The sequence below is a fragment of the Diorhabda sublineata genome, chromosome 8, assembly GCF_026230105.1.
Source record: "Diorhabda sublineata isolate icDioSubl1.1 chromosome 8, icDioSubl1.1, whole genome shotgun sequence".
NCBI lineage: Eukaryota > Metazoa > Arthropoda > Insecta > Coleoptera > Chrysomelidae > Diorhabda > Diorhabda sublineata.
In genome coordinates this window covers 9,386,350-9,414,346 of record NC_079481.1, presented here as the reverse complement: position 1 = coordinate 9,414,346, position 27,997 = coordinate 9,386,350, and the positions used below count along the sequence as shown (strand labels likewise).

Genomic DNA, 27,997 nt, shown 5'->3' with positions numbered 1-27,997 from the left:
TAGCACGTTACAAGTTTTATTATTACATATTTTCATTCAAAATATACGTTTATCTACTAGCAGTAAACCATATAAATATAAAGCAACATTCCATTTGAAATATCGAACCGAATTCTCGTATATTTTCTGTGTTTAACAATAAGCGTTTAACAAATATCAGGATATTCATATATTCGAAGAAATAATCTTCATCGTCTTTATATTTTACAATTGAAAATGGAAATTTGAAATATTTAACATTTAAAATCTTTTTTTGCGAAAAGCAGTGACAGTATGAACACTCACACACACACACAAATATTCAATAAAATTGTTTCATGACTATCCTGATATTTTTCAATGAGTCATTTCGTGTAACATGAAACGTCGGCCATATTGCCGAGACAATTTGGCGGCTGGTTGTGACGTCATCCTGAAATGACCTTTAGTAAAACTTTTGTAGAAACTTGTAAATAGTTCATGTATATTTCGGGACACTTTTGGCCAACCAAAATTTTGTAGAATCCAATTAAAAATTTTTATATCATCTCTCCTAAAAACTGTATCATATTGTAAATTATGTTTATAGACTATTTTTTATTTATTATTGTATATATATATATATATATATATATATATATATATATATATATATATATATATATATATATATATATATATATATATATATATATATATATATATCAATCGGAACAAATTCAAATTTATTTATTTGTAAGTTTCCCAAACACTGAATTTCACAATTTATCATCTTATACATAATTAGTATAGGAGTTTATGCTCATTTTCTCTGAATAACCCTGTATTTGCACTATTTATAATTACATTAACGACCACTGTACAAAAAACACATAGTATAATGAATAAATATATTTTTAGTTTCTTCGGTTCATTCATATTGTCCAATATTAGTTTAACACTAATTTTTATACAGTTTTTTAAATATTTTATTACTGCCTTTACCAAAAAAATGTGGTACGCCCCAGGTAACGATAAAGTTTTTAATATACTTCTGGAAATAATGATCATTCCACGACATCTAGTTGTAAATTTTGATAAAAAAAATGTAAAAAAACTCTCAAAATCTTATACAAACTACTTAAATGCAGAGAAAATATATAAAAAAGGAAATTTAATTACTTTAATTATTTAATTACTTTTCATTGAAATCACTGAATGTATAGGCAATACCCATTACAATCTGTAATGCTGCTTGCCGAATCGATTTTTACTTGAATACTTGTGTTTATTGTGCTGTGATCATGTATTTAACCAGTGGCGTAGCTGGGGTTATACGCCACTGTACTTAATAATCGTAATTAAAATAAAGTAGATCTGTTTTACTCAAAAATAGATAAAATACCAATCAGTGTTTGTAATATTCTAGTCCAATAAATTTGTAAAAATTAAATTACATTTGATTTTTGTTTCAAACGTCATCACGCCATTACATTATGTTGTTATTGTTTTCATTTCACAATTTTGAAAATAAATTTAATAAAAAACATTTTTTTTTATTTTAACATCTACAATATAGTATAAGTGTCCTTAAAATTGGTAAAAGAATATTGTATTAATATTCACTAACATAATCCTCTCTATCGGCTCAACTAAAATGGTTCAATAGGACAAATTATTAGGCTTATTGGTAGAAATCACAAATAAGCGTCCTTATTTGAAACAAAAAGAATTGCTGTTCCATAAGGTTCTCAAACTTCAATTAATAAAATTCAATAATTGGTTCACCACTCAACTTATACACTAGATCTAATCCCTAGGGACTTTTCTTCTTTCCTAACCTTAAAGTTTCATTTGCGTTAACTGCATCCTAGTTGGGGCGTGCTATACATTCATGGTTGTCAACCGTAAAGTTTTTAATATATTTGATTCATTTAAAACTAATTAAAATATGAAACGCCACTGCTATTCTAAAATCAAATTTTTGTGGAACTTAATTTTTTTAATAAAAAATGAAAAATCTCTATTTTTGATTTATGTTTGATTAGTAGGATCAAATTATTATTTTTATTACTAAATTTCCTCTGTGGTAAAAGAGGTTGAAATGTTACAGATATTTAAATTTTATCATTACGATTTAATTAGCGAAAGTTAGTTATAATAGAATTTACATTAACCAAAACAAAAATAAATTTATGTTAATGCGTAAAAAATACAATCATTGTACTAATATAAAAATTGTCCTTCAACAGAAATAGTGCATTTGCTAAATAATGCAGTTTTGCTAATCATGACGATGCTAAAATTTTTTAATGTAGTATAATATCAAGACAGTAGCTTTGGAAATTGATATGAACAACTATAAATTTCTTTTATTAAACAGTTATGAGAATTTTTCCATGTAATTTAATACGCTCTTTATTTCGAAATTTTTCTACTTCCAAATAATGTGTCATAATTCTATATTATAATAGCATCGTTTTTCAATTAAAAAGAATGAGTAAAACCTTCAAAATAATTTTGTAATTGTGTAAAATTATCTTTTGTAAAAAAATACTCCATTTCTGCCTCCAAAATAATTTAATATTTCTACGTCTATAGAAGCACCCGCAACTTCATCTAGTAGATAACTAAATGTTACTGTTTAAATAAAGGAACTGTATTTTAGGATATTCAATAAGTATTAAATCTATATGGCCGTTCTCGGTATTTCTTTGTGGGTTTTTGATTAATTTCCACAGTTTTTTTCATATTATGGAGTGGAGGATACGGGGAGTACATTAGAACTTTGTACGAGGGCGATTAACATCTGCCTTAGGCTAAACGCTCAGGTAAATTATTTAGTTTATCAGACTAATTGACTACATATGTACATTCCTGTTGTACTCGAAAGTTTTTATTTCGACAGGAAATGATACACGTATAAATATTTGCATTGAATAATCATTTTTTCAATAGAAATAATGCATCAATACATTAATTAACCTCAGGTTAATATATTTTAATTCTACACAAAGAATTTTTGCTTCAAGGATTTTTACAGTATGTAAAAACCCAAATCACGTCCCAATTTAAATTTTTTGAATGTTTCTAGTATCTATAAACAACTCAAATAGCCCTCGTATATCGACACGTTGAACCGTATTGTAATTGACATTGATTAAAATAATCTAGAAGTTTTTAATGTCTATTGAATGAAGCTGTTTCTGATATCATTTTGACATTCATATCATTTTTTTAGAAATGGAGTTGAAGGCTGTAATGAAACTATAACTCATATTATTAATTCAGTTTATTAAAATTAAAATATAAAAATAAGAAAAAACCTATTTCCTGCCATACCGAATTTTTTTAATTCACATTGATACTGTGGTTGAAGTATTTTCAAAATAATAATCCAAGATGTTTCTCGATATTCCCAAGAAATTTGTTTTAACAATAAGTAACCAAATCAATAAGACGGAAAAAAATATTTTTAATGAAATATCTGCGTACCAAAACCTAAAAAATACAATAGATTTTGAAAAATGACTAAATTAGTCCCAGTAGAAAGAAAAACCAAGCTATAAATCCGTTCTAATTTTCTTTTGGGTATGTTAAATTGAATTTAAAACAAAACAAAACGAACCATAGAGTTTTCTTATACAGATGTTGTAAAGACAATGCCCAACCACTCCAGACTTATCACCATGTGATTTTCACACCTTTGGATATCTCAAAGAAGTGATTTGAGCTATTCTATTTAACCAGAATGGAATGATGTTTGATTAAAGAGAAAAATAAATTTGGTTTTATACTTGTTTGTATTTAACCTTTTGCAAATATATATAAATCAGTGATTCCCAAAGTTGCTCACGGAAAACTCGACGGGAGTCCAGCGAATGTCACTTATAACAACTTTCATATTCAATTGCAGTTTTAGAATTTCTGAAAAGTAAAGATCCTGATCCAGATATGATCAGGGGCAGGTAGAATGTCTTGATGAAGATATTCAAACATACGTTCAACATTTGATTGCTTCACTTGATGATTTCAAAATCAGATATTATGTGGTGAATATGGTAATTGTGATATTTAATGTCAAAATAAACAATATATTATACTTACTTTACTAGTCTTTTGAATTCCTTTCGTCCTGTGGGATCAACATATTCATTTAGAACATACAAACTTAATCCTGTTTTTGATTTGGATATATAAGAAAAAAGTTCATTTTCAGTTAATTCATGTGGATACCAAAAATTACGTTCGTCTTCTTTTAGTTTTTTTTGCATCTCGATCATTTTGTCGTTTTTGAATGAATAATTTTCAAGTACAAAATGTTTTAACATATACATAGCTATGAAGATTTTTCTTAGAATTCGTACAACCCTAAAAAATATTATTTTCAAAAACGAAAACTATTTCTTATCTTGTTGGTTATTAAAAATAAAAATATTCAACCATGAACCATGAACTGTTAATTAGAAAGTACTCACTTCGCCTTTCTGCCTATTAATCTCAATAAAAGATCGAGTAAAAATCCGGGTAAAATGTGAAATAGAATAAACTGGATATAATAGTTGTAAAAACAAGTAGTTAGTTTCAAATTTGGATACCATAGGAGGTCCGGAAACGGTTCCCTGTGGATTATCCTCAGAGCCATTTTAAAAAATTTTCCTTGCGAGGTGTTGATAGTACTTTGCGTGATATTATATACCTCAACCTCGTTCTTATTGCTAAAATTCAGTTTTTTATATATTGAAACTGAAATTACTCTCAAATTCCCATACTCACTTTTTCTTGGTATTATTATAAGTAGCTAGAATAATCCCTTTTATTACAATATCTACTGGGACATAATTAATATTGCCTTCTCTCTTACTTAGAGCCACTCCTATAATACCTTGAATTTGAAAATATAATTTTTGTAATTTATTTTTATTTTACAGTTCTTCAGATCTCTTAAAACTACATCAACCACTACCGTTTAATGCAATGACAACCATAAATAACATCAGTTTCCAATTTTTCTGTATTTTTTACGTCTCTTATAGATTGAAATTTCTGTTTTGTTAGAAGGTTTAAGTAGTTGTCCTTAGTCTAATTATCGATTTTCCATATTCGGATAGTTTAAAAACCATTTTTCATCATCTTCCAGCAGGACAACAAGCTTTTAACATACCTTCAATCCTTTGCTAAAATATCAGTTCACTCGTGTGGCACTATTCGACAATTTTTATAAATCGTACCTAATTATGTACAAGGAAATACCTGGCACAACAAAGAGAACACAAAAATATACTTATTTAAATAAAATTTTCTTTTAACTCTATACACTTTTTTCAGCGATGTTCAATAAGTCGATACTTCCTAATTGGAAAATATTTGACCACCGAGTCATTTTTTCAAGTCTAGTAACAGAAAATAATCTTAGGAAGCTAAATATGGCGCATGATCTAGCAATTCAAACTTGAATTCATTAAATTTGGTTACTGCAAAAATGGATGTTCGAGCTGGTACATTGTCTTGATAAAATAACAATTCTTAGTCAAATGCGGACGTTTTTGCTCGATTTTTTCTCTAAAAATTTCGCTTTTCAACATAGTCAATGAAAATTATCCTAAATAACCTTTCCTGCAGATGGAACGGTCTTGATTGTTCATTTGATTTATAGTTACGAAACCGTTTTATTTCTGTGAAACATTGTCAAACACTCGATAGAAACATCTTCACAACGCTGTTCTAGCCGTCTCTTCCCATCCCCGTCCGCAAATCACTATAAATTAAGTATATAAAAACGCCTCAAATAGTCAACACCATTAAAAATGTTTAACTTCAAAATGACAATGTCAGGTTTGACATATTCAAATCAGTGTTACCATATCTCAAAACTTAAGTAGCAACCCTCGTAGACATGACATTCACCAATCGAAAACGAAAAATATATTTTTTTGTTTCTTGAGATTGAGACTTTATTAAAAAAAAATTGAGAAAGCTAAAGGAATAAGTAAATATTTGACGACATTTCAAGAAGTATATAAAACATTCTATTAGAGGAATGTTGATGACGTAGTTCAACAGTGCATATTTGATAATTTTTACATGCCTTGTTTACAATATATTAAGAAGGCGATAGATTATTTATTTTTAATACATGATCGACAATGTATAATAAAAGACTTTTTTTTCAAAATTTATCAACTTATACCTTTTCCATGCGCTATCATTAATGATAGAGGACCATTGAAATTGTCGTTCCAACCTGGTATAGGTTCTTCCAAAGTATTAACAACTACAAATCGTAAAAAAAGATTTCGTAAATTGATGTAGTGAGATAAAAAAGCGAGAAAATTAAATAATACATAAAAAATCTTACCTATCGATGGTCGAGTTATGATGGTTTGCATTTTCCCTTTACACATGTCATTTACGACTTGTTCTCCTAAACCTTTAGCGAAAGTATACGTATTAACATGGGGATAAATATATTTTTCGGTCATTATATGTATTAATTCTTTATCGCAGGTTTCGGCTAAAAGTATAGCGTCTCTCCAATCGCCATGCGGAGGATAGAGCCGTTCTTCAAGCTCGTATTGATGTGTATTGGAATAAGCGGTAGAAATATGTACGAAAATAGTCGGATTTTTCAAATCTAAAGCTAATTGTGAAATTTCTCTCGTTCCTCTCACATTTAAAATGATCGAATCTTCCAGGAAATCATCGAAACGAATAGATGCTGCTGAATGATATATTATATTGACATTATCTACCAACAATTGTCTATCCGAATCGCTTAATCCTATAATTAATTCGTTTGTGAATAAATATTTCAAAAAAATATTCTTTAACAAACCTAAATACAATTCTGAAACATCTCCTTTAATCGCTATCACTTTATTAAGGACTTCAGGATTATTTTTTCTGATTAAATCGAATATCTATAAATGCTAAAAGTTATGAAACAATTTTTTTTATAAATTTTTTCGATCTTACAGTCGATTCCTTGAGTTTATTTAATCTTTCTTCAATACCACTCCCTTTTTTAGGTCTAAGTAAAACGTAGATTTGCTCTATTCCAGGGCAAGACCTCAATAGTTTTTCTATAAGAACTTTTCCTATAAATCCAGTCGCGCCTGTTACGAAAATTGTTTTTCCTTCAAAAAATTCTACCACGTTCATTTTAACAAAAAATGTACTACAACAAATATTCAAATCGGTTATAAATAATAAATTTTATATACATTTTTTAAATATTAATTTCCCATCTTTGTCAAACACACTTAAATTGTGGAATATACACCTCGTATAAAATATAATAATATCGAACCACCCTATATATAATAAATACTTTAAATACGATTCTTGAATAATAAATGAATGTAAATAGGAAAAACTCGAATTTATTTTCCGAAATTTGTATAAAATAAATCCGATTTAATATTTAATAGTTTTTTCGTTCATATTGATTAGCCCCAACAAGTATGCAACCAATATTACATAATGTAAAACCTTGACTTTCGCAATCTTTCAAACATACCTAAAAATGATGAAAAAAAAATATTTTTCGAATAGTAATTTTCATTAATTAGTAATTATTCATTATTTAAATTCTATATTATAACAATAATACATTAAATTATGTATATAAACCTTAATATTATAGTTGAAAAAACCCCAATACAATCAATATAACAAGATAATACGTGATGTTTAATTCTATAATTTATATTGTCTAATCTCTTATATTGTTAATAAATTCAATAAAAAAATACTAAATAACTGTTATTAATAAAAAATTTATTAACAATAACGGTGATTAGAGAATATGAAGAGTTATTTTTCTATACGTTTTTCAATCGAATGTGTCTGTCATATAATTTAAAAAAAAATAATAACTTACTAATAAATTATAGTAGTCTAGCGACAAAGCTCTATAGACAATGACAATCCAAAATATTAAATTTTTTATTTAAACCTCGCATAATAAATGATACTATTCAGTAGATATAGAGAATGTCTCTAATTTACAAATAATCGTACAAAAAAAAAGTTTAGTCTATCGTATTCAACGTTCTGCAGGCTGTTGGAAACTTGGTATAACCCATAGGTGGGGAACCTGCGATGATCGAAGGTAATTTACCTCAAAGTAAGTCCCAAAATTAAAAAAAAAAAATTTCACAACCCTCTACTTAAAAAATACCAAATTTGGTACACTGTATGAGATTGTTAAGGGTGTCAAGTGATGATATTTAGAAGGCGATGGAACCATTCTGGGGCTTTAATTGAATTTCTTAGAAATTTCCTTTCAGTTGAACCAAAAAATTTGATTCTCATCACTTTGATAATTTATTTTTAAAACTTTTTCTACTCTCATCATTTTTCATGAAACTTTGTCATTTTCAAGGAAATTTTGAATAACTAAAACATATTTTTCACAATGTTATTTAACAAGTTACAACAAAAATATATCATCTAATTCTACCATTCCTATGAAGTATGATTTTCTTGACAAACGATTTGAATTTCCGTTTTCTCTTCCTAAAATAGAAGGTTCTTTATAAGAAATTGTTCTTCTTTTCTTCTTACGTTAGGACTAGGTCTTGTATTTTCATCAAGGGTTCGTCAGGAGTAGTTGGGATGCTGAGGACCAGCTTTCATACCACCTTATAGGTGGTCGTCCAGGAGGTCGAATTGTGTCTGGTTTCTTTTCCTTTGCAATTTTTGTCAACATGGTCTCTCCATTCTCTTCTGCGGCTCCTTGCCCATCTTACTACATCCTGAATACCGCACATGTTCCTTATTTCTTCATTTCTCTTACGATCGAGTAACGTATGTCCTGTTATTGATCTCAGAGTTCGCATTTCTGTTGTTCTTAGGAGCCGTTTAGTGATTGTGTTCTCCGCTCTAGTTTCTATTGCATATGTCATGATCGGCCTTACGCAAGTTTTATATATTCTAATTTTACATTTCGTGCTCATGTATTTATTTCGCCAAATTAAATCTCTAAGGTATCCTGATATAAATGCTGCCTTCGTTGTTTGTGCTTTTACTTCTTTCTTTAGATTTCTATCGCTTGTTATGTTTGTTCCTAGATATTTGAAGGACATCACTTGTTCTACACTCTAATCGTAGATCACTAGCTTGCTTTACTTCGTTGATGATTTCGTCCATTATAATATTGAACAGTATTGGGCTTAGGCTATCCCATAGGTGGGAACCTGCGGCCTCGGGGCCGCATGCCACCTCCGTAGGGTTCTTGTACGGCCCTTTACCACCTAGTACAAAATGGCAGAGCTCGTTTCAAACAACTATTGCACATCAACACCATGACAGTTGCGCGAAAAATCCCGCCAAAGACAGTCCTACATGACGTCAGAATACATGTCTGAAACGGATCCTAACCATAGAGATATTACAGATAGAGTAGGCATGCTATAGGCGCCCATACAAGTGGGAGCGTCTGGCCGATAGAAAGAGAGAGAGAGAATAATTTATGTATTACTGTCTCTGTCTAATAGCGCATGCGCGTTGATTAGATTTCGTGTACGCACTTTACCGTTGCCCGTTGAATCAGAGACACGCATGCGCAGTACGCAACAAAAGAAAGAGATAGAAATACATAAATGATTCTCTTTCTCTTTTCATTCGCGAGACGCTCTCACTTGTAGTCATGCCTACTCTATGGTAATATCTCTATGATCCTAACACGCATGAGTGAGGCTCTGGCCCACAGACCATCCGTTTCAGACTTGGTCACTCGATGTTAATTTTTTAAACAGTTTTTAGCGCCCCCAAGTTGCAATAAGAATGAACTAAACGAAAAAAAAACCGGCTTATGTGTGTGTGTTTTTTCTTTTTTCTTTTTTTATTTAGAAGGAATACTGGGAATTAAGAAATTGTAGAATTTTCAGGTAAGTGATAAATTATTTATTCGGAGATTTCAGAATTTCGAAAATCAATTATGCTTTTTTTAGAGTATTGCCGAAATGTTGGTTTTATATCCAAATAAATAATTTTTCACATTACTGAAAATTCCACAATGTTTATGTAATTTACATATCTAAAAGAAACGAATAATGTTCTATATAATATTTATTTACAAAATTTGTCATACAGAGCAGCCACATGCTAGCAAACGATATGTTTACATCGATATTGATTGGTTGCATCATCGATTACACAGAACAATTCATTAATGAGCTGATTGTCTTTTCAAAAAAAAAAAAAATTTAAATTAGCGCTAGCAGTGCCAACTACCTTGTCTAAGAAGTGAACAAAACTCGGTTTCAGATCTCCCATTTGAGTGTCACACCCAGTGTTGCCACAATTTAAAAGCTGAATGTAAAAATTGTACTAGAAAATGTACTAGATTGTACCAACTTCAAAGAAATTTAATAAAATTATAGAAAGATGTTTAAACATAAGTTTAAATTATATTTTTTTTCCCAAAATGTTATAGACTGTGTCAATTATTATTTTAACGATGAAAAATTTATATAAAGTTTACCGATAAAATTAGCAATGCAGTACAAAAATCTCACGATCTAAATATAAATCAACTTGGCTCTGTTTTCTAATTATTGTTACAATCTAGTACAATTTCTAGTTTATTTTATTAAACGAAAATATAAAATAACCTTATATTTGTGAACGCTGGGAAAATGTATTAGAAAAAAGGAAAAATGTACTAGCGTATAAAATACACTAAAATGTACTAAAATTGTACTAGCTCTGGCAACACTGGTCACACCTTACTTTGGCTTCTCTGACTCTCAACGCTTCCCTGTTGCGATCTTCAGCAAACTGTAGTTAACAGTGCGTGCTTACAACAGTTACACGGTTTTATTGTATTTTTAGAAAGTATAAACTTTGTTAAAGATATTATTCGATATTCGTTTTTTTATCCATCATGTCAAATAGTAAGAGAAGAAAATTAGGTGATGAAAACAGAACATTTAATGTAGAATGGGAGTTAGATTTTTTCTTTACTGTTGAGAAATATTAAATGATGTGTTTGTTGTACAATACAGTTTTAAGTACTTTGAAAAAAGCGAATGCAAATAAACACTACTTGACTCGTAAAGAACATAAATATTTCGCTTTAGAAGGTGAATCACGAAAAGCTGCACTTCAAAAATTGAAAAATGAGAAGCATCATCAACAGGCATCTTTTAGTGCCTTTGTAAATCAAAATTCCGCTGATAAAATAGCACATATACTTGGAAAAAGTGGTAAACCATTTAGTGACATTGTTGAAGCAGTGAGTATGTTAGATCCAAGAAATGTCGACAAATACAAACAATTAACTCTTTCCAGAAGAACAGTAACAGATCGACAGCACGAATTAGCGCAAAATGTAACAGAGCAACTTCATACAATTATACAAAATGAAGATGTTTATTTTTTAATTGCTTTAGATGAAAGCACTGATAAAATAGAATCGGCACAAGTTTTATATTTTATTCGTGCTATAACTAAAGATTTTCAATGTTACCAATAACTACTTGCGTTGGGTACACTAACTGGAAGAACTCGCGGAGCCGATATTTTCGAAAACTTCAAAGAAGTATGTAATAAATTACAATTGAATGTCAGTAATTTAGTCAGTGTCTGCACCGATGGCGCACCTTCCATGAGAGGCAAAAAAGAAGGATTCGTTGCTTTGTTAAAAAAAGGAAAACTTAAACTTGAAATAATTGATATCATTTCACTAAATTTTGCATCAGCAAAATCTACCATTTTGCAAGACACTCTGGATAGAACCATTGCCATTGTCATGCTCTCTTTAGATGAGGAAACGTATAGTGTTGACCTACCATACTACTGCAAGGTTCGCTGGGTATCAACAGGTCAGGTTTTGATAAAAGTTTTGTCTTTGCGACGACAAATTTTGAACTTTTATCGAGAACAAGTAAAACAATGTGATCTATCAGAAGTATTTCTCATTTTTGTCCGATATGATGACAAAACAAAACAATTTAAATATTTACCTGCAAGGTGAAACGAGATATATTTATGAAATGTGGCAAAAGATCCAAGCGTTTAGGAAAAAATTATCATTTTTGAAAACATTGCTTTGTCGATCGGAAATATCTGAAGAACACTTCCGGGAACTAGCTAAAATGTTAAATAAGCAGAACTGTGAAAATAAAATATTCGATGGATATCTAGGTGTCTTGGATTGTTTAATAGTAGAGTATCCTAATAGATTTTCTGATTTTGACGAGCACACTCCTGCTATGAAACTGGCATTTGAACCACATTTAATAGATACATCCGAGGCTCCTGCAGAACTACAAATGGAGTTAATTGATTTAGGGGAAGATAGTATCATCAAATCCCTTTTTTAACGCTAAAAAGGATCCCTATAAAAATCTGGAAAAATGCTGTTGAATATCCATGGCTACCAGAACATGCTCGCCGTTTACTTTCCTGCTTCGGAAGTACCTATTGGTGCGAGACAACATTTTCTCTCATGTAAAAAATAAAAACATATTTAAGAACGCAAATTACAGATGCACATTTAGAGGATCAATAATTAAAGCTGTTTATTACGAAGCTTGATCTAAATATACAATTACTGTCATACAAAAAACAAAACCAAAGAAGTCACTAACTTTGTGAATAAAAAAATATTTTTTATTGTATTCTTTTACAATATTTTTGGAGTTTACTCCTTAAGAATCGATTTGCATATATATAAGGGGCCCGGTATGAGAAAAATGTGAGGAGTAAAATCTATCGATGAATGACCTCGTTACGTTTTTGGTGCGCATCCTATGATGCGCAACTTTCTAATTTGTCAGCGTCAACATACTTATATTGCTGTCATTGTGAAGTTTTATTATCATTATGTTCCACTAAAGTGAACTGAAAGTATTTTCAAATAACTATGGCAGAAAGAGGTGTAGATGATATTGCCGGAACATCTAACAAACACGTGGTTGCAAGGTACGTTATAATTCATGTATTATTTGTATGAGCATGTGCAATTTGTATTTATTAAATATTTTAATAATTATCGATGTAGTTCATATAAATATATATTTGAAAACAACACATAACATTAGATAATCAACCCAATATGAATTATCGAGCGCATCCACATAAAATAGAAAATTTCTAACCTAACCAAAAATTAATTTTTTTGTCGATGTCTATAAATTCTTCCACGTTATTACGATTTATTTTATAAATAATTTTCAAATATTAACAACTGTAGTCAATAATTCGATAATATTATCAGAAAAATCGACAATATTTTTTCATTATAATAATGTTTTTATATAATTTTCTTTCGAAAAGTTATTTTTTAGCTTATTTAAATAATTTTCATGTACTATTTATTATTGTATGTAAAAGATTTAGTGACATAATTATCTTTTTATAACCATTTTTGTTAATTATTAACATATTATATTTTAAATAAAAAATTAATTATAATAATTTAAAAAAAATGTTTATAAAAACCTTTTTTTTTTCAATTTTCTTAAAGTCGTTTAAAATTTTTATAATTATGCATTTATAAATTTTCTAATTTTTTTTTATATTTTTTGACTAGAAAAAAATCTAAACCTCCAAAAAGTCCAGCCGAGAGACAGCGAGCTTACAGATCGAAAAAAAAAATTAATGAAGGAAGCCCAAAATATTCTGGCAATCAACCAATATTTTTTAAGTTAAATAAACTCTTTTTGCGTCTGGTCAGACTATCGAACTTAAGGAGTAAACTCCAGTCGTGCGTCGGAGCTGACACACACAATTTTTTATATTATTTCATATGTATATTATATTTAAAATTTTGTAGTATTATATTTTATTTTTTCTATATAATGCAATAAATTGTTAAATCTACAGAAAAACTATAATAATTTCACAAAAGTCACTTTCTTAGGTCAATCAGCTCTTATTGCTGCCTAATTTAAATATGGCCTCTAATGGTAAAAAGGTTCCCCACCTCTGGTATAACCATTTAAAACATTCATAATACAAACAAAAACATACAGGAAAAAAATAAAGTTAAAAATTAACTTGGTAAAGTAGTAGTAGTAAAGACATGGAGAATGTTATGTATGTTTCTAAACCCTGGGCAATGAGTGTTTGAGACGAGCTGAGACCAGTGCCGGATTAAGCCAGGGGCTTGGGGGGCTATAGCCCCGGGCGCCAGGTCCAAGAGGGCCCCATCATTTGGAAATCATTCTGTACTTTTTTATGTGTTGATACCACAAATCTAACGATTTGATATTATTTTGTGAATTTTTCCGGGTTTCCGAATTTCTTAAGGGGGCCCCGTCATTATTTTAGCCCCAGGCCTTATAAAACTTAATCCGGCCCTGGCTGAGACTGAGGAAAAGAGCGCATCCATATTAACGCTGAGATTTGTACACAACAACTAATGTTATAAAATCTCGTATTTAGATTCGAGATGGAAAAAGACACATTTGATACTGGAAACAATTTTTTGAAATAATGAATTTGTGACATCCTTTAACATGAAATATTTAATCCTTTTTACATTTTATTTAATCATGGAATAATTCATTGATAATAGATTTGCATGGAAACAATAAATTCTTTTGAATATACCGTGACAAAGTATATCCGTGTCAATCGAAAGAAAAGGACACGCAATATCTATACAGTATGCGGTATACAGGGGCGTTTCCTAAGTAATTCAAAATTTTCTAGTGGGTACATCGTCACTCCATTTTACGATGATGGTCCCGGAAGTACTTAGCGTAATTGCTTATAAAATACCACTAAATTAGTAAGTGCACGATCTATACATCATCAGTTTCAGGTTTGAACACGCCACGTTGTTTAATACTTGTTTGGCAGCTATAAATATCTCTACTATGCAACTAACAGCTATGCAACCAACACTATAATCATCTAAACATCAAATTTAAATGAGAAATTGGTTTTGGGAATTGAAGAAACGACTCTATTTCCTTATTAGTTGAGTATCTCGATAATAAGTCGCTACCGGTCATGCGACAAAGTAATAATTTATTAAATCAATAAATTATGTATTTTAATAATAATTGGAATGATTCATATCATGAATAGTTATGAGAATACATATCAAAGTCATTCTGTCAGGATGTTAGGATGTTATTTAACTATTTATATCAATTTTAGATAAATTTCGTACGATATCAATGATTAATCTCGACCATACAACCTAAAGCTATGCAACCAACATTACAATCATCTAGACTAGCGCCAACATTTATGCACGCAGTATTACTTTATAAAATATTAAGAAAAATCAAATGAGAAATTGGTTTTGGGAATTAAAGAAACGACTCTATTTCCTTATTAGTTGAGTATCTCGATAATAATTCGTGACCAGTCTTTCGACAACGTAATATTTTGTTAATTAAATCAATTTAGTCCTTAATTATAATTGAAATTATTCATATCATGAATAATTATGAGAATACATATCAAAGTCATTCTTTCAGGTTGTTATTTTATTATTCATATCAATTTTAGATAAATTTCGTACGATATCAATGATTAATTTCCGTTATCTCGACTATACAACCTAAAGCTATGCAACCAACACTACAATCATCTAGACTAGCGCCAACATTTATGCACGCAGTATTACTTTATAAAATATTAAGAAAAATCAAATGAGAAATTGGTTTTGGGAATTAAAGAAACGACTTTATTTCCTTATTAGTTGAGTATCTCGATAATAATTCGTGACCAGTCTTTCGACAACGTAATATTTTGTTAATTAAATCAATTTAGTCCTTAATTATAATTGAAATTATACATATCATGAATAATTATGAGAATACATATCAAAGTCATTCTTTCAGGTTGTTATTTTATTATTCATATCAATTTTAGATAAATTTCGTACGATATCAATGATTAATTTCCGTTATCTCGACTATACAACCTAAAGCTATGCAACCAACACTACAATCATCTAGTCTAGCGCCAACATTTATGCACGCAGTATTACTTTATAAAATATTAAGAAAAATCAAATGAGAAATTGGTTTTGGGAATTAAAGAAACGACTTTATTTCCTTATTAGTTGAGTATCTCGATAATAATTCGTGACCAGTCTTTCGACAACGTAATATTTTGTTAATTAAATCAATTTAGTCCTTAATTATAATTGAAATTATACATATCATGAATAATTATGAGAATACATATCAAAGTCATTCTTTCAGGTTGTTATTTTATTATTCATATCAATTTTAGATAAATTTCGTACAATATCAATGATTAATTTCCGTTATCTCGACTATACAACCTAAAGCTATGCAACCAACACTACAATCATCTAGACTAGCGCCAACATTTATGCACGCAGTATTACTTTATAAAATATTAAGAAAAATCAAATGAGAAATTGGTTTTGGGAATTAAAGAAACGACTCTATTTCCTTATTAGTTGAGTATCTCGATAATAATTCGTGACCAGTCTTTCGACAACGTAATATTTTGTTAATTAAATCAATTTAGTCCTTAATTATAATTGAAATTATTCATATCATGAATAATTATGAGAATACATATCAAAGTCATTCTTTCAGGTTGTTATTTTATTATTCATATCAATTTTAGATAAATTTCGTACGATATCAATGATTAATTTCCGTTATCTCGACTATACAACCTAAAGCTATGCAACCAACACTACAATCATCTAGACTAGCGCCAACATTTATGCACGCAGTATTACTTTATAAAATATTAAGAAAAATCAAATGAGAAATTGGTTTTGGGAATTAAAGAAACGACTTTATTTCCTTATTAGTTGAGTATCTCGATAATAATTCGTGACCAGTCTTTCGACAACGTAATATTTTGTTAATTAAATCAATTTAGTCCTTAATTATAATTGAAATTATACATATCATGAATAATTATGAGAATACATATCAAAGTCATTCTTTCAGGTTGTTATTTTATTATTCATATCAATTTTAGATAAATTTCGTACGATATCAATGATTAATTTCCGTTATCTCGACTATACAACCTAAAGCTATGCAACCAACACTACAATCATCTAGTCTAGCGCCAACATTTATGCACGCAGTATTACTTTATAAAATATTAAGAAAAATCAAATGAGAAATTGGTTTTGGGAATTAAAGAAACGACTTTATTTCCTTATTAGTTGAGTATCTCGATAATAATTCGTGACCAGTCTTTCGACAACGTAATATTTTGTTAATTAAATCAATTTAGTCCTTAATTATAATTGAAATTATACATATCATGAATAATTATGAGAATACATATCAAAGTCATTCTTTCAGGTTGTTATTTTATTATTCATATCAATTTTAGATAAATTTCGTACGATATCAATGATTAATTTCCGTTATCTCGACTATACAACCTAAAGCTATGCAACCAACACTACAATCATCTAGTCTAGCGCCAACATTTATGCACGCAGTATTACTTTATAAAATATTAAGAAAAATCAAATGAGAAATTGGTTTTGGGAATTAAAGAAACGACTTTATTTCCTTATTAGTTGAGTATCTCGATAATAATTCGTGACCAGTCTTTCGACAACGTAATATTTTGTTAATTAAATCAATTTAGTCCTTAATTATAATTGAAATTATACATATCATGAATAATTATGAGAATACATATCAAAGTCATTCTTTCAGGTTGTTATTTTATTATTCATATCAATTTTAGATAAATTTCGTACAATATCAATGATTAATTTCCGTTATCTCGACTATACAACCTAAAGCTATGCAACCAACACTACAATCATCTAGACTAGCGCCAACATTTATGCACGCAGTATTACTTTATAAAATATTAAGAAAAATCAAATGAGAAATTGGTTTTGGGAATTAAAGAAACGACTCTATTTCCTTATTAGTTGAGTATCTCGATAATAATTCGTGACCAGTCTTTCGACAACGTAATATTTTGTTAATTAAATCAATTTAGTCCTTAATTATAATTGAAATTATTCATATCATGAATAATTATGAGAATACATATCAAAGTCATTCTTTCAGGTTGTTATTTTATTATTCATATCAATTTTAGATAAATTTCGTACGATATCAATGATTAATTTCCGTTATCTCGACTATACAACCTAAAGCTATGCAACCAACACTACAATCATCTAGACTAGCGCCAACATTTATGCACGCAGTATTACTTTATAAAATATTAAGAAAAATCAAATGAGAAATTGGTTTTGGGAATTAAAGAAACTACTCTATTTCCTTATTAGTTGAGTATCTCGATAATAATTCGTGACCAGTCTTTCGACAACGTAATATTTTGTTAATTAAATCAATTTAGTCCTTAATTATAATTGAAATTATACATATCATGAATAATTATGAGAATACATATCAAAGTCATTCTTTCAGGTTGTTATTTTATTATTCATATCAATTTTAGATAAATTTCGTACGATATCAATGATTAATTTCCGTTATCTCGACTATACAACCTAAAGCTATGCAACCAACACTACAATCATCTAGACTAGCGCCAACATTTATGCACGCAGTATTACTTTATAAAATATTAAGAAAAATCAAATGAGAAATTGGTTTTGGGAATTAAAGAAACGACTCTATTTCCTTATTAGTTGAGTATCTCGATAATAATTCGTGACCAGTCTTTCGACAACGTAATATTTTGTTAATTAAATCAATTTAGTCCTTAATTATAATTGAAATTATTCATATCATGAATAATTATGAGAATACATATCAAAGTCATTCTTTCAGGTTGTTATTTTATTATTCATATCAATTTTAGATAAATTTCGTACGATATCAATGATTAATTTCCGTTATCTCGACTATACAACCTAAAGCTATGCAACCAACACTACAATCATCTAGACTAGCGCCAACATTTATGCACGCAGTATTACTTTATAAAATATTAAGAAAAATCAAATGAGAAATTGGTTTTGGGAATTAAAGAAACGACTCTATTTCCTTATTAGTTGAGTATCTCGATAATAATTCGTGACCAGTCTTTCGACAACGTAATATTTTGTTAATTAAATCAATTTAGTCCTTAATTATAATTGAAATTATTCATATCATGAATAATTATGAGAATACATATCAAAGTCATTCTTTCAGGTTGTTATTTTACTATTTATATCAATTTTAGATAAATTTCGTACGATATCAATGATTAATTTTCGTTATCTCGACTATACAACCTACAGCTATGCAACCAACACTACAATCATCTAGACTAGCGCCAGCATTTAGGCAAGCGGTATTAAATTGTTGAAAAATCAAGACTTGAATAAAAATTCGTTTGTTTTAAGTTGAAAAAAAACCATTTTATTAATAGTAGAGTATAAAAACAAATTTTCAATAAGACAACAAGCCACCACGTTTTATATTATTAAATTAATTAGTTTAGTGATTATTCATGTTTGGAATTTTGTATTAGAAGAATATATACGAAAAAAATATATTTCTACTACTCTTTTCAGATGTTATTCCACTATTTCAATAAATCTTAGGTATAACTCATACAATATTTAATTATTGAATTACCAATCATCTTCGCTAGCACCAACAACTATGCAACCAACATCACTAAGAGTGGATTGTTACGTTTATCCTTATCGAATTAAACTTTTGGAGACCAAATTCGGTCTGGAACTTCAAAGATATAAAAATAACTTGATTAAGATTATAGAATATGGAAAGTAGTATCTAATATTAAATTTTTTTTCTGCTTATTTCATACACCTACTATAGCTAGCGTCAATAGATATGCAACCAATATTACAAAGCAAAAATTCATATAGAAGGAAAACTCGTTTAATCATAAATTCAACAATAAAATAACTTCACAATACTTGTGTACATTAATGAATTTACCATTTTTTTTTATCCAACGCCTCTAAACATCTAATTATTCTCACTTTAATTTTAGTATGAATACTTTTTATAAACAAATACATATTTTTCTATTCAGAATATTTTCATTGAGGTATATTTACGTTGTGGAAATATTTTTATGAATTATGATCATATCTGGTGTGATGGGAAATGATTACACCTATTTATCAGCCTCTTCTGTAAATATTGTAGTTAGAAATGAACGTGACGCATCAATTTTATATATTCCCCGACCTTCTGTTCCACAATATTGACTAAATAAAATCATTAATTGATCATTTGCTACGGATTTATTAACTTTACATCTCTATTACCTCCACGATCGAATATTTGGAATTTTGATGTTAGTTTTAAACAGTTATACGAACCGACATGTGTGATTTTTAAAGATGCCATAATGGCCATCGTCGAGGACGTAGAAAAAAACGTTAAAAACAAAAATCGTAGAAAAGATAAAGTTATTGAAGTGCCGGTGACAGAATCAGATGATTTGTTAAGGGTAAGTTGACTAAAAAAACAACGATACCACCAATTACAACGAATACAATCGTTATATCGATGCTTGTATTGTTAGAAACATTCTTGGTATCAATTTGAAGAAAAAGCGGACACTCTTTTTTCGTTTTTTCCTCAACCTCGACGTCCTTTCGTGCTTGATGTTATTTTTTCACAATACGTCACGTTTCAACTCAATCTTCTTTTATTACGAATTAATCTTTGAGAAAAAGATTTTACGACAACTCTTTTTTGTTCAAAAACCTCGAAATATTTTGAACAGTCGATCAATTAAAGCACAACATCTCTTATTCTAAGTTTTTTAAGTGATTCTTTTGTCTGCAAAACGATGACTCATAACTATAAATATTCAAAGCGTTATAGCGATTCCACACTGTATGTTTCCAATGAAATACTCGATTTAATTACAGGAAGAAAGACGCAGTACCGGAAGGGCTTTAGCTACTGGAATAATTATATTTTTGGTAGGTTTAGGTGTATACCACGCCGTGGTTTATGGTTCTTCAAGATTATCTGCCCTCGTTGGCGGATTTATTATAATGTTTTTATACGTAGTATCGTTACTTTACGCCTCTCATAGAAAAAAGAAACTTTTAAGGGTAAGTTGAGGGTTATTTTTTATATCAGTAGATTACTCGCGATTCCCAGTGGTTGGCACACCCTGTATTATAAATTTTAGTTAGTTAATTATAGAAAACTATAAAAATTTGTGATGCTGGACATACCAGACATCAAACAGTTTATTAATAGTTGAAAATATTTTTCGTGTATCGTTGGACGTTTTGTTTATTTTATTAACGGAAATAAGATGTGAACATCAACCCCGTAGAAGTTGGGAAATAAATAATTTTCAGAGTTACTTTCTAGAAATAATATTTTCCGTATACTATGAAAACTTTATTTATTATTATTATCGGCGTTTTCTCAAAGAAAAGATGAAACTTTTTACTAAAACGCAAAAGTTTCTACTTAACAAATATTTATAATTTATTTTCTATTAAAATCGCTTCTTCGGCTGTAGAAAAATGTTTTCCTCGTAATTTAATAAGAATAAGAATGTTATTGGGTACCAAAAATGTACGACGGACTGGCCTTGCGATTTATTTATGGTCATCACAAAGTCCAGACGAACCGGAAATTGTGAACGTTTAAAATCGAATGCCTCAATGACATTATTCATCATCGTTTTCACAGCCAATGATGGCAACTGATTATTATTTTAACTACAAATTGCGAGGTGGTAAAACAGACAATTCCAGAGCATTTAAAAACTTTGTATATATATAATATTACGGTAGCGTTCAAAAATTTAATTCGTGACAAAACATCGATGAAAACGGAATTGTTTTCATTTAATTCCGAGCATTTTCGTATTTAATCAACTTTTAAACGTTTTCTTGTACTTCCATTAATAATTCAAGACCAAAATAAGCCAAATCGGTTTAGCCGTCGTCGAGACATATTCCTATAAACGTTTTATTGATTTTCAATCAATATTTTCAGTTTTATTATTATTTGGAACGTTGAGTTTTCGTCGTTTGTTTCAGTCTAATGAGGCGGCTCTAGAACAAGAATTGAAGGAGGTTATTGTGAAAGCCTCATCAAAATCTGAGCAACACTTATCAGAAGAAGGGAATCGAGAGATGACTCCAACAAACGATCGACCAATATTCATTAGAACGTATTCAGTTGCATAAAAATATCAGATTTATATTTGAAATGTAATATCAACTTTTTTTTTTCGTTCAATTGAATGTAAAATTCATATTTTTTTTTATAGAACATGATATATGATGATTTTTTCTTCTTATACTATTGTTAGAAATGTAAATAATCCATTTTTACATAATATAAAAGTTTAAAATTGCACATACTAGTCAAGGGTATCGGAAGTTTCTTTTGTAATTTGTAAATTTAAAAATACCTTTATTTTGTTTATATAAATTTATTTGTTGTTGTATTAGATTGTTATTTAATAAAAATAGTTTTTATTTTAAATAAAACCGCCGGATATTGAACAAGCAAGTTCTTACCTTCAACCGGTCACGTAAATGACTTCTACGATTGTTGATAATAATTGTTTGGAAGCACACATCACTGAGCTGGAGCAGCGGATTGGTAACCCCAAACCCGCTGTATTGAATAATGGAGGCATCTGGTACACAGATGTCTCCAGGAGGAATGGCTTGGTAGGACATCCCAAAATATTTTTTGCTTGAGGAAAAACAAGTTTAAAAAGTGGTTCAGTGCTCAACAGCTCCGAATCTAAAGGTTATCTCGATCTCTAACCAGGATTTTCACCACAATGTTCCACGCAAAGATTGTTAAGAGGCTCAAAGCTCCATCGAATAATAAGTCATCTTTAAGAGCCGTTTCACGGAAGAACAGCAGCTGGATTTATTTGACTCGCTGATTTGAGTTTCTATTCGATAAACGAAGCGAATCGTATTTTAATATGTGAAAAAATTCAAGTCGAAGTACCTGCACGATTTTTTAAATGATTTACATTAGCCGCTACTACGAACTACGATTTGCTGGTTAATCGTACTTAACAACGTAATAAGCATTTGAATTGAAATTAATTCGAAAATTCTTTTACAAAATTAGTTGCGTCAAAAATTGATACTTTGCACTATTTATTCAATTGTTTCTATTTTCTTACTGTTTCATAGGTTAAATAATGTCATATTAATGTCAAGGGTTTGTTATTTTCTTTTTTATTTATGATCCAAAACGAAAGTAATCTGTGTTTGAATTTCTACCTGATTTCATTACTTTTCCGAGTTTGTTGTTAACGAGTTGTGGAAATATTTCTAGAGACGTTTCAACAGGTATTAAAAATAAAAACAATTATTCTGATGGTCAATATAGAGTTCGACAAATTATCGATATCGAGTGCCATTTAAGTAAAATTTAATGTACCCTAAGTTTGTCAATTTTTTCTCTATTACAAATTCATTTTTTTCTTTCGTTTTTATTTGGATTTTTTCATAAAATTAATCATTTTGTTAGATCTATATCGTATGTATGAATTTTGAAAATAATAATTTCAAATTTTGATTAGAATATCATTGGAAATTTCATTTACTTCGAGTCGGATATTTATAATTTTTTATTTGGGGTTGAAAATCGATTTTTATTTTAGTTTTATCGCGAAGTATTTCCAAAAAATGAGTGTAGCGCAATTTTTCGAAGGGAAAAATATTTTTATAACAGGCGGTACTGGATTTATGGGAAAAATTTTGATTGAAAAATTATTGAGGTCCTGTCCGGGAACCGGAAAAATTTACGTTTTACTCAGATCCAAAAGAGGTCGAAGCGTTGAAGAAAGGTTAAAACAACTTTTAGATGGCGAGGTAAGTGTTTAGAATCGATTCTTTAATCGCATACTGGGCGAACAATCTTTAAATCTTACAGGTATTTGATAAAATAAGGGAAAATAATCCTGATGCACTTGATAAAATAATAGGCATCGGAGGAAATGTAGCAGAACTAAATTTAGGTTCGTTTCTTATTGGGAAAAACATTCTTTTATTAACATCTTGTTTACTTTAGGATTAAGCGATTCGGATAGACAATTATTGGTAGATAATGTCAATATAATATATCATTCAGCAGCTTCCGTTCGATTCGATGATTTCCTTGACGAATCCATACTGATGAACATCAGAGGGACAAGAGAAATCGCACAATTAGCTTTAGATTTGAAGAATCCGACTATTTTGGTGCACGTTTCTACAGCTTACTGTAACGGGGATCGTTATGAAGTTGATGAAAAATTATACCCACCGCATGGCGATTGGAGAGACGCTATACTTTTAGCCGAAACCTGCGATAAAGAATTAATACATATAATGTCCGAAAAATATATTTATCCCCATGTTAATACATACACTTTCGCAAAAGGTTTAGCAGAACATGTTATAACTGACATGTGTAAAGGGAAAATACAAACCATCATAACTCGACCATCAATAGGTGAGTTCTTCATCCAATAATTGTCGAATATTTGACTTTTCATTGCATTTTTCGTCATATTATACTAATTCACAATATAAAGTAAGGTGAATCCTCTCGACCCAAACCATGTGCGAAAATTTCACTATGATTTTTTTCATTTGTTGAATCACATCCTCATAACTTTGTATACACACAAATTTTCTGTATTTCGACGTAAATTCAAAATTCAATCTAAGGCGATTACGTTCATCTAGCCTAACAGATCATTTCGTTTCATTCATTTCAACAAAAACATCTTCTCACAATAATTGAGAATTCTTGAATTCAATAAACTCAGAATTTTGAAAAGAAAAAACGTTTAAAAAAAGTTTGGTTTTCTCTGTAATATTTTTGACAAAAATTGATCATTTAACAATCGAGTTGAGGTACATACGTCTCAAATTCAAATTATTACTTTAAATCCACTATTCGTCTCCAAATTTTTCAAATACTCTTCGTACAGTTTCGAAAAATGCTCAAGCTTTGACTAATGATTTTCATGTTCTTTAGCCCAATTTTAATTTTAGTTTGACGCTTTAACTGCCACCCTCACAAAAAAGGCGTTTTTTTAAATATCCTTTTCACTGTAGAAATACTCAAGATTCTTTAATCTGCTATCTTTGGTACCTTGAATCATTGATCACAAATTTCACAAAAAGATGTCTTGGTCCAAAACACAGCACGTTCTTTCATCTCACGGGGCTAATTAAAACTAAATTACCGTCATATACACCAAAAAAATAATTCACAATTTGATAATAATAAAAAAGTTTCCCGATAGAAAAATCATGAGTTTTCTTCTTCATATATTTTGGATTTTAGTGATAAACGCTTTAGATGAACCAATTGCGGGATGGAATGACAACTTAAATGGTCCCATGAGTTTAATGTTAGCTGCTGCGAAAGGTAAATTATTCTTTGAATAAAATGAATTGATTATTTCATAATTTTCAAGTTGTTTTGTTCTTCGTTCATGTTTAATTATTATAGAAATAATCATTTTACTATTAATATTATTTTTACTTTGTACTATTTGGTTAAAAATCGTTTTTCTAAAATCACAGGATTATTACGGACATCTTTAACTAAATTAGATCTCAAATTGAACTATATACCTGTAGATTTGGTGATAAAAGCAATCATTTTGGCCACATATGATAATTATACTGAATCGTAAGTTTATATATAAATTTCCTTAATTACTTATTACTTATATCTTTTGATATGTTTATGTTTTTAGGTCTCTTTGTTTTTTTATAGATAGATGAAAATTTGACGTTTCGACTTCTTTTCGTCTTTATCAAAATAAAAGAAGTGGAAACGTCAAATTTTCATTTTTCTTTAAAAAATTATGAAAGAACTAATTTTAAATCAGAAGAGATCTAAAATGAAGAACATTTAGAAGCGTATATATTTATATTAATATTTTTCGAATCTACGCGAACTAAACAATAAATAAATGTGAACTGTTTGTTGCCTATATAGTAGGTATGTTTACCAGCACCAAATAATAAGCAAGGCCTTTAAAGACAGGCCATAAAAGAAAAGCATATTACAAGGAAGGAGATATGGAGAGAAAAATGTTTTATTGTCAAAAAATTATCACAATTTGTAGATAAAAGCGTGTAAAAACTAAAAAAAAAACTGAATAAAGATCAAACTGATAAAATAAAATTTTACTATACAGAAGAAAACAACAATGAGTAACAAAATTATAGGTAATAATTAGTATAAAGTCCAAAGCAAAAGTGATTGGCTAGGTTAGGTCAAGTAGAATTGAATACAAACGAAATTGTTTTAACGAACAATGAGTAAAATTTAACTAAGATAAACATAATTTGGAATAATAAGTACAATTGTTTATAGATAAATATTAATACATTAGCATTGACAAAAATATTCGACATCTATTTTTTGACTGAGAACTAGCCCAGGTGAATATTGTACGGGTGATTCCTACAGCTCTGCCAAATATGGTGGGATTTTTATTTAGTGTTAGTTCGTATGGATTTGAAACTTAATAAATTTGATAAAATTCTTATGTATTTTTTATATTTAGCAACTGCAATGAAGTCGAAGTTTATAATATCACCCAACCTGTTATAAATCTAACCCATCTACCTTTTAGTACATTAGCAAGGAGTATTGTTATAGATTTACCGGTACCAAATGTATTGTGGTATCCGAGACTTTCATCGACTTCTTGTTATTACAATTATTATTTACAGGCGATATTTTATCAAATGTTGCCAGCCATATTTTTCGATATTTTTTTGAAATTGATGGGGAAAAAAACAATGTAAGTAATCAGTTTAAGATTAGATTTTGGGATACAGGAGCTGATCCAGAGATATGGCTCGAACAGCCAATAATTATAAAAACGATATCAACATTAGTTTAAGCTGAAGTTGATTTTTGATTTTTTTCTTATTTCTTTTTCGTTGGCAATTGGCCCTTCCTGGATCCGACCCTGGTGGGATATTCAATAATAAGTATGTAACATGTTTTATGCAATTACGACGTGGTTATTCTAAAAATTATCATTTTTTACGTCCATTACCAATGACAAAAAACAAACTATTAAAGTATTTTGAAATAATATTTAATTAAAAATTATCTTTTGAAATAGTTCATTATTGAAAGCTTATAATTATAAATGTAAACAAATGAAAATGATTTTTTTGAGGTTATGTTATGTTATAAAGTTGAATGTTTTTATGTTTTATTAAGTGTATATGAAATAATTTTAGATAATCGTTTACTAACCTTAAACCTCTTAATTCTATGAATTAATTATTCCATTATTTATTTTACTAACTTGTTCTAATACCGTAAAGTCTTTTCGACTATTTTACGTCGCGCCGCTCGATCTACGGATTAAATCGCACACTAGTCCTTGGAGAGGACCGTAACATGAATTTTAACTTTATAAAAATATCGCTGTACACGAAATTTTATTTTTCTTTATGAATTTTTTTGTCGTTATGAAAAACATTTTCATACGAATTTTTCGTTAATAAATCATTTGCAATGGTTAGAGAAAGTTGGAAAAAATGTTTAGAATTCGATTTCAAAATATTAATTATTATATTGGGAATATTATTGTTGAGGTCTATTTTTTATTTCAGGGTGGTCAAAATACAAAGAAAATTATATATAAGTACTGTTATACTAACGCCTTTCACAATGCAAAATTTCACATTTAAAAATGACAAAATGATTAATATACTAAAAAAACTGAGGGAAACAAACCCAGATTTTGATTTTCGGATCAAATTGTCTCATGAAGAATTATATAAATTTTTAATTGACATGAAAAATGGAACTGTCAAATACACTATGAAAGAAAGTATGGATCCTACAGGTCAGACGGAAAAGAAGCATTTGCAAAGGTAAGAATAAGAAAAATATTATCGATTAAGAAGCTGATTAGAAATTTTAAATTTGATTTCAGATTGAAAATAATTGATATAATATTGAAAATTATATTAGTTTGCTTATCGTGTTGGTTGCTACTTTTCAAATTTAATACAATAGAATGGAGCCTGAATCAAGTCTATAATCATTTTCAAAAATTGTAAAATTATTATAAATTATTTTTTTGTGATGTAATATAAATTTAAAATGATTCATTTCGT

At 29.1% G+C, this 27,997-nt stretch overlaps 3 protein-coding genes across 6 annotated transcripts; 2 read left to right on the top strand and 1 right to left on the bottom strand.

The window, feature by feature from the left end:
* LOC130447284 (fatty acyl-CoA reductase 1-like) lies at positions 1 to 27,473 on the bottom strand. Of its 4 annotated transcripts, none has more exons than XM_056784013.1 (9): positions 7,841 to 7,872; positions 6,934 to 7,135; positions 6,794 to 6,878; positions 6,317 to 6,739; positions 6,149 to 6,232; positions 4,735 to 4,843; positions 4,437 to 4,676; positions 4,066 to 4,329; positions 1 to 539 (listed from the first exon to the last, which is right to left on the bottom strand). In XM_056784013.1, exons 2-9 carry the CDS (start codon positions 7,117 to 7,119, stop codon positions 533 to 535), a joined length of 1,398 nt encoding a protein of 465 aa, XP_056639991.1. In that variant the 5' UTR covers positions 7,120 to 7,135; positions 7,841 to 7,872; the 3' UTR covers positions 1 to 532. The 4 variants fall into 4 exon arrangements, with proteins under 4 accessions (XP_056639991.1, XP_056639989.1, XP_056639990.1 ...); XM_056784011.1 differs by lacking the exons at positions 1 to 539; positions 7,841 to 7,872 and adding exons at positions 3,236 to 3,459; positions 27,126 to 27,473; XM_056784012.1 differs by lacking the exons at positions 1 to 539; positions 7,841 to 7,872 and adding exons at positions 3,236 to 3,459; positions 22,394 to 22,917.
* LOC130447288 (uncharacterized) lies at positions 19,996 to 22,092 on the top strand. The gene is made up of 3 exons (XM_056784017.1): positions 19,996 to 20,343; positions 20,771 to 20,959; positions 21,908 to 22,092. The coding sequence occupies exons 1-3, from the start codon at positions 20,242 to 20,244 to the stop codon at positions 22,055 to 22,057; spliced, it is 441 nt and encodes a 146-aa protein (XP_056639995.1). The 5' UTR covers positions 19,996 to 20,241; the 3' UTR covers positions 22,058 to 22,092.
* LOC130447285 (putative fatty acyl-CoA reductase CG5065) lies at positions 23,070 to 27,987 on the top strand. The gene is made up of 9 exons (XM_056784014.1): positions 23,070 to 23,191; positions 23,506 to 23,716; positions 23,778 to 23,862; positions 23,916 to 24,338; positions 25,182 to 25,265; positions 25,424 to 25,532; positions 26,419 to 26,658; positions 27,488 to 27,751; positions 27,814 to 27,987. Exons 2-9 carry the CDS (start codon positions 23,531 to 23,533, stop codon positions 27,938 to 27,940), a joined length of 1,518 nt encoding a protein of 505 aa, XP_056639992.1. The 5' UTR covers positions 23,070 to 23,191; positions 23,506 to 23,530; the 3' UTR covers positions 27,941 to 27,987.
* Positions 27,988 to 27,997: the final 10 nt, after the last annotated feature.